This window comes from Chiloscyllium plagiosum, chromosome 48, assembly GCF_004010195.1.
Source record: "Chiloscyllium plagiosum isolate BGI_BamShark_2017 chromosome 48, ASM401019v2, whole genome shotgun sequence".
Lineage (NCBI taxonomy): Eukaryota > Metazoa > Chordata > Chondrichthyes > Orectolobiformes > Hemiscylliidae > Chiloscyllium > Chiloscyllium plagiosum.
In genome coordinates, this window is record NC_057757.1 from 4375168 (window position 1) to 4383486 (window position 8319).

Here is an 8319-nt window from a genome sequence, read left to right on the forward strand (position 1 = left end):
CCCAAGGGTATGCAGGCTAATAGCGTTAACCATGGGAGTTGCAGGGATGGATTGGGACGCTCTTTTAGGGTCAATGTGGGCTGAATGGCCTGCATCCTCACATTGAATATTCCATGAATTCCCAGACAGAATCTGTCATTGCTATATTCCTGCTATTGGAGTTTTGTCTTTGTAATGGTGGGCATTGTGTTTTCTGTATTATCTAAATCTTGTCATTACAGAAGCTGTGCCTGGGTACGTTTGTATCTACGAGGAGACCCTGACCACGCCTGACCCCGTCCCCACGCCTACTTCTTCAACACGACACCAGGTTATAACCCAACAGGTTTATTTGAAATCACAGTCTTTCAGAGCGCTGTCTGGTGAAGTGAGTTCTCCTGATGCTTAGGTTGTGATTTCAAATAAACCTGTCGGAATGTAAGCTCGTGTTGTGTGATTTCTGACTCTGATAACACACATACTTATTCCTTGACCATTAGCTTCATGGACAAGGGCTTTATTTCATTAATTTTGAAGAGCTAATGGGATGAAATTAAATAGAAAACTTTACCATAACCGCCTCCGTGACCTGAGGAGACAAGAGAGATTTGAGTTAATGTTGTCATGGAGTTTGGTTTTGGAATCTACATGTTCAGCCACACAATCAGTTTGACAATGGTTCATGTCCAAAGGTTTCAACTTGACGTTGCTCATTCAAAATTCAAATGGACTCCACCTTTCGAAATTAGTTTCTTTCAATTTATTGATCCTTCCCCTTCGCTCAGATAAATATCGAACTCTTGAGGGAAGTGATAGTCTGGATTGTAGTATCTCCCTCAAATCATGGGGGAGTCACGGAAGGGTAACGGGATAGACAGGTGCGATTTTTCCTCCCCTCCGCCTTTCCCTAAAAGCAGGAATGGTGGAACATCAATGCTTCCTGAGGTTGGTAGCTAATTCACTCAATTTAATGGCCAATTTGCAGTCATTTCCACCCCTTGTGATGGGAGAGACAGCTATCCCCAAAAGCAGGAATGGTAAAAGCTCAATTCTTCCTGTGGTCGGTCGCTAATTCACTCAGTTTAACGGCCAATTTGCAATCGTTTCCCGCTCCCCCTTCACCCCCAAACCTCTATTGCCAACATTTCATCAGCATCAGGATGATCCCCAATATCTTTACACCCAGAGTCAATGGGGTGGCATGGTGGTTAGCACTGCTACCACCCAGTGCCAGGGGCCTGGGTTCTATTCCAGCCTTGGGCAACTGTCTGTGTGGAGTATGCGCATTCTGCCCATGAACGGGGAGAATCTGGCCCTATGGGTTTCCTCCTGTAGTGCAGAGATGTACAGGTTAGTGTGTACTGGCCGTGTTATAGAGTCCAGCGATGTGCGGGCTAGGTTGGGTTAGCCATGGGAAATACAGAGTAGGGGAGAGGGATGCTCTACAAAGGGTTGGTATGGACTGAATGGCCTGCTTCCACATTGTAGGCATTCTAAGTGGCAGTTTGTTGCAAAATTGTAGTCTGTTGCAATCCTCAGATCTCAAGAAAACAATACTGACCCTGGTGGAACATCCTGCACATTCATGCTGTTGTATAAGGTTAAGAATTTATCTGTCAACAGCATCTTTTATTTCATTTATCTATCTGCACTCATTCCTTATAGAAAAACCAAGTCTCTTAGATGAAAAACACAATACGTTTGCACATTCCTGATGAAGAGCTTATGCTCGAAACATCGATTCTCCTGCTCCTCGAATGCTGCCTGACTGGCTGTGCTTTTCCAGCACCACGATCTTTGACACAGTTAAGAATCAACCAGACTGCTATAGATCTGGAGTCACATGTAGACTAGATAAGGATGATGGTTTCCTTCCCTAAAGGACATGAGTAAACCAGATGGGATTTTTCCTCCCGACAACGGATTCATTGTCATTAATGTTCTTTTAAAAATTATTGAATTCAAATCTCCATGGTGGGATTCAAACCCGGGTACCCAGAACAACATCTGGATCTCTTTACTAGGATGTTGCCAGGGTTGGAGCGTTTGAGCTGAAGGGAGAGGCTGAACAGGCTGGGGCTGTTTTCCCTGGAATGTCGGAGGCTGAGGGGTGACCTTATTGTGGTTTATAAAATCATGAGGGGCATGGATAGAATAAATAGACAAAGTCTTTTCCCTGCGGTGCAGGAGTCCAATACTAGAGGGCATAGGTTTAGGGTGAGAGGGGAAAGATTTTAAAACGATCTAAGGGTTTAACTTTTTCATGCAGAGGGTGGTGCGTGTATGGAATGAGTCACCAGAGGAAGTAGTGGAGGCTGGTGCAATTGCAGTATTTTAAAAGGCATCTGGATGGATACATGAATAGGATGCATTTGGAGGGATATTGGCCGGGTGCTGGCAAATGATACTAGATTAGGTTCGGATATCTGATCGTCATGGATGAGTTGGACTGAGGGCTCTATGACTTTATTCACTGCATGAACACTGTAACTAGGAGATCAAACTCCATGTGTAGGGTCTTGGTGTCCTGTAAGGGTTTGTGTCAATCTGAAACCAAATCTTTGATTGCTGAGTCTCTCTATCCTTATTCCTTCTGAAGAGAAAGGTCTTTTAGATTAAAGACAATACCTTTATAACCATCGCCATGACATGAGGAAGAGACATATTGGGTGTTAACATTGACCAGAGAGAATGAATTGGAAAACTACATTGTCAAGTATATTCGATTAAACAACTGTTCCATTTAGAATTATAAGGATTATGAGATAGTATTATTCTTCCAACGCCTGAGTAAACAATCCTGTCCAAGTTCATTCCAGTTCAGTTCATTTATGTTTCCTCCATTTTGCAACAAATATCAAACTATCTTACACCAAGATAGGACTGACAGTTATAGTTATACAGCCATAGAAATGGACAGCACGGAAACAGACCCTCCAGTGCAACTTGGCCATGCCTAACCTAATCTAGTCCCATTCCTAGCATTTGTCCCATTTCCCTCTCAACCCTTCCTATTCATGTACCCATCCAGATGCCTTTTAAATGTTGTAATTGCACCAGCCTCCACCACTTCCTCTGGCAGCTCATTCCATTCACGTACCACCCTCTGTGTGAAAATGTTGCCCCTGAGGTCTCTTTTATATCTTTCCCCTTTCACCCTAAACCTGTGTCCTCTAGTTCTGGACTCCACTGGCCCAGGGAAAGGACCTTGTCTGTTAATCTTATCCATGCCCCTCATGATTTTATAAACCTCTATAAGGTCACCCCTCGGTGTCCGTACTGCAGGGAAAACAGCCCCAGTCTGTTTGTTCAGTCCATGTCCATGTATTTTACAGTTTACTGGGATAAACACAATCAAAAGCAGTTGGGATATGATTACCTATCAGCTATGTCACCCCAAATTAGAAATGTAAAGCCATCTGGACTGGTACTGATTGGCTGAACACCCAAAGCAGTTGGCAGTTTTGAAGATTACCCATGTTCAGTTGAGTGATTAACATGCTTGGGCAATAGCTATACCAGGTGACAAACTTGGATAGCCAAGGCAAAAGGTACCCTGTCTGCTTGTGCCCCCAAGGATACCCGCTGCCATGGTTTTACAGCAGTGTTACATAACAGAATAGACTCCCCACATACAGAGAACCCACCGGACTGTTCGGACAGATTGAAACATACCAATATTGAACAGATAGTTCCAATGTTAAAATACTTACCAAATGGTTCAGGGTCTGTGGAAGAAACAGATATCTGTGTTAACATCGGCTGCAGAAAAACGAGTGACGATTCACATTCTGTCCAGAGGCTGTGAGCTCTGTCCATGGTCTACACTGGACACTCGGAGCTCCGTCCAGAGGCTGTGAGCTCTGTCCATGGTCTACACTGGACACTCGGAGCTCCGTCCAGAGGCTGTGAGCTCTGTCCATGGTCTACACTGGACACTCGGAGCTCCGTCCAGAGGCTACGAGCTCTGTCCATGGTCTACACTGGACACTTGGAGCTCTGTCCAGAGGCTGCGAGCTCTGTCCATGGTCTACACTGGACACTCGGAGCTCCGTCCAGAGGCTGTGAGCTCTGTCCATGGTCTACACAGGACACTCAGAGCTCTCTCCAGAGGCTATGGGCTCTGTCCATGGTCTACACTGGACACTCGGAGCTCCATCCAGATGCTGCGAGCTCTGTCCATGGTCTACACTGGACACTCGGAGCTCCGTCCAGAGGCTACGAGCTCTGTCCATGGTCTACAATGGACACTCAGAGCTCCATCCAGTGGCTGCGAGCTCTGTCCATGGTCTACACTAGACAGTCGGAGCTCCGTCTAGAGGACTGACATTAAAAAGCTGACCACTACCAGGGGGTGAGTGGGACAGCACACTTCTACGTACCTGCCATGACCACTGCCATCAGGCTGACCAGGAGGAACAGACACAGGTACTTCATGGTTGTAGTGAGTCGGGAGTCTCACGGTAAGTTGTCTGTTTGCCTCTAGCTGAGGTGATTTGTACACGGTGCACCCTGGGTTTATGTACACTGTCAGACCAGCCTCCTGACACCCAGCCAAGCAACACTTGGCTCCTGTCAGAGCAGCTGCCACTCTGCCCTGCCCATGAATCAGCTTCTCTGGCAGATTGGTTACGGGTCAATCAACAAATGTCAGCCAAAAGATAAGGCATTGGCCGCAGAGCAGAGGATCCTGGAAACCTTTTCCCAGCCAGCAATCCCAGGCTGTCCACCCCTCACAATACCTGGAGCTAACCCCTGAAACCAGGCTCCTGTGGAAGGTGGGGAACAGCAGTGGGTCTGTATCTGTGGTTGACTGGGACAGGACGATGGGTCTGCATAGTCAGGGAGTTGGTCAGAGCTTTGGGAGGACCTTGTTTAAATGGGGGGATTGCCTCATCATTGATGGCCTTACCTCAATCCCACCCTTTCCCAGGAATGCTTCCTTTCCCTTCAACCCAAATTCCCATTCCTACATAGTCATTCGAAATTTAAAACAGCCCTCAAAGATTTGACACATTCACTGCCTTGATTTTGATAAGGGATCTTCTGACTAAGGAAACAATTATACCCAGTTGCAAAACCAATTCACTCCAGAGTGTGCCCCCTCTACGCTATTTAAACAGAAAGTTAAGTTCCCTCTACACTGTCCCCCATCGAACACTCCCAGGACAGGGACAGTATAGGGTTAAAAACAGAGTAAAGCTCCATCTACGCTGTCCTCCATCAAACACTTCCAGCCCAGATTAGATACAGAGTAAAGCTTCCTCTACACCGTCCCCCATCAAACAATCCCAGGACATCAACAGCATGGGATTAGATACAGAGTAAAGCTTCCTCTACACTGTCCCCCATCAAACAATCCCAGACCAGGGACAGCACCAGATTAGATACAGAGTAAAGCTTCCTCTACATTGTTCCCCATCAAACACTCTCAGGACAGGAACAGCATGGGGTTAGATAGAGAGTAAAGCCTCCTCTACATTGTTCCCCCATGAAACACTCCCAAGACAGACACAGCACGTAGATAGATATAGAGTAAAGCTCCCTCGACACTGACCCCCATCAAAAATCAGTGTGCATTGGGATTCGATCCTTTCTGAATTGAAAACAATATGTCTGTCTACTCTGTCCAGTCTCCTCTTGAATGTGAAATTATTTTGTAAAATCTCCTCCCAGATGATGATCATCAGCTTGCCAATAAAATGCAACCTAAATCCCTGAATCAAATTTCCATTCGATTTTTTAAATGAACCTATGTTTTCGACCCACCTGGTCTGAGATATTATGCCACACCTCCGGAACAAGAATGATTTGAAACCAGGCCTCCTGGTCCATGGGGTGAGGACATTACCACTGTATCACAAGAGGGCCCCCAATTTCCTTTTTTTCTCCTTCAGTGTTCTTGAGTGCATCTGATTTGGGGTCTTAACAGCTGATGATGACAGCCGGGATGTGATAGCACTGCAGAGGGGGCAGAGGAAATTTACCAGGATGTTGCCTGGGCTGGAGAGATTTACCAGAATGTTGCCCAGTCATAGAATCTTAGAGTCACAGAATCATAGAGATGTACACCATGAAAATAGACCCTTCGGTCCAACTCGTCCATGCTAACCAGATACCCTAAATTAATCTAGTTCCATTGGCCAGCACTTGGCCCATATCCCTCTCAACCCTTCCTATTCATGTACACATCCTGATGCCTTTTAAATATTGTAATTGTACCAGCCTCCACCACTTCCTCTGGCAGCTCATTCCATACACGCACCACCCTCTGTGTGAAAAAGTTGCCCCTGAGATCCCTTTTAAGTTTTACCCCTCTCACCCTAAGCCTATGCCCTCTACTTCTGGTCATCCTTACCTTGGAAAAGACTTCGTTTATTTATCCTGTCCCTCATAATTTTGTAAACCTCTATAAGGTCACCCCTCAGCCTCCGACGCTCCAGGGAAAACAGCCCCAGCCTATTCAACCTCTCCCTATAGCTCAAATCCTCCAACCCTGGCAACATCCTTGTAAATCTTTTCTGAACCCTTTCACAACATCCTTCTGATAGGAAGGAGACCAGAATTTTTTGCAATATTCCAAACATATCCTTACTAATGTCCTGTACAGCTGCAACATAGCCTCCCAATGCCTGTACTCAATGCTCTGATCAGTAAAGGAAAGCATTCCAAACGCCTTCTTCACGATCTTATCTACCTGTGACTCCACTTTCAAGGAACTATGAACCTACACTCCAAGGTCTCTTTGTTCAGCAACACTCCCTAGGACCTTCCCATTAAGTGTATAAGTCCTGCCCTGATTTGCCTTTCCAAAATGCAGCACCTCGCATTTATCTAAATTCAATTCCATCTGCCACTCCTCAGCCCATTGGCCCATCTGATCAAGATCCAGTTGTAATCCAAGGTAACTTTCTTTGCTGTCCACTACACCTCCAATTTTGGTGTCATCTGCAAAATTACGAACTATACCTTTTATGTTCACATCCAAATCATTTATATAAATGATGAGAAGTAGTGAACTCAGCACCGATCCTTGTGGCATTCCACTGGTCACAGACCTCCAGTCTGAAAAACAACCCTCCACCACCACCCTCTGTTTTCTACCTTCGAGCCAGTTCTTATCCGAGTTTTCCCTGTACTCCATGAGATCTAACCTTGCTAACCAGTCTCCCATGGGGAAACCTTGTTGAACACCTTACTGAAGTCCATATAGATCATGCCTGGACAGATTTGCTGGGATGTTGCCTGGCCTGGAGAGTTTCAGAGCTGAAAATGTGTTGCTGGAAAGGCGCAGCAGGTCAGGCAGCATCCAAGGAGCAGGGGAATCGACGTTTCGGGCATGAGCCTTCTTCAGGAATGAGGAAAATGTGTCCAGCAGGCTAAGATAAAAGGTAGGGAGGAGGGACTTGGGGGAGGGGCGTTGGAAATGCGATAAGTGGAAGGAGGTCAAGGTGAGGGTGATAGGTAGCTGTGGGAGTCGGTTGGTTTATAGTAAATGTCCGTGTTGTTTCGGTCGCCCGAGATAGAAATGGAAAGGTCTAGGAAGGAGAGGGAGGAGTCTGAGACGGTCCAGGTGAATTTGAGGTCGGGGTGGAAGGTGTTGGTAAAGTGCATGAACTGTTCAACTTCCTCGTGGGAGCACGAGGCGGCGCCGATACAGTCATCGATGTAGCGGAGGAAAAGGTGGGGGGTGGTGCCAGTGTAGCTACGGAAGATGGACTGTTCCACATATCTGACGAAGAGGCAGGCATAGCTGGGGCCCATGCGGGTGCCCATGGCTACTCCTTTGGTTTGGAGGAAGTGGGAGGATTGGAAAGAGAAGTTGTTCAGAGTGAGGACCAGTTCAGTCAGTCGAAGGAGGGGGTCAGTGGAAGGGTACTGGTTGGTACGGCAGGAAAGGAAGAAGCGGAAGGCTTTGAGTCCTTCGTGATGGGGGATGGAGGTGTACAGGGACTGGACGTGATGGGGGATGGAGATGTACACTGTACACCTCCATCCCCCATCACGAAGGACGCAAAGCCCTCCGTTTCTTCCTTTCCCGCCGTACCAATCAGTACCCTTCCACTGACCCCCTCCTTCGACTGACTGAACTGGTCCTCACTCTGAACAACTTCTCTTTCCAATCCTCCCACTTCCTCCAAACTTCCTTGAGCCCCGCCCCTCCAACCGCCACCAGGACAGAACCCCATTGGTCCTCACCTACCACCCCACCAACCTCCATATACAGCGTATCATCCGCCGTCATTTCCGCCACCTCCAAACGGACCCCACCACCAGGGATATATTTCCCTCCCCTCCCCTATCAGTGTTCCGAAAAGACCACTCCCTCCGTGACTCCCT

At 47.0% G+C, this 8319-nt stretch overlaps 1 protein-coding gene across 1 annotated transcript in view; it reads left to right on the forward strand.

Annotated features, from left to right (window-relative positions):
- The first annotated feature begins 4366 nt into the window (after positions 1–4366).
- The window catches only part of med11 (mediator complex subunit 11), a 53208-nt gene continuing 49255 nt past the window's right edge, over positions 4367–8319 (forward strand). Inside the window, exon 1 of the mRNA XM_043683632.1 lies at positions 4367–4442. Within this exon, the coding sequence (XP_043539567.1) occupies positions 4367–4442 (76 nt within the window). The remainder of the gene's footprint in view (positions 4443–8319) is intronic.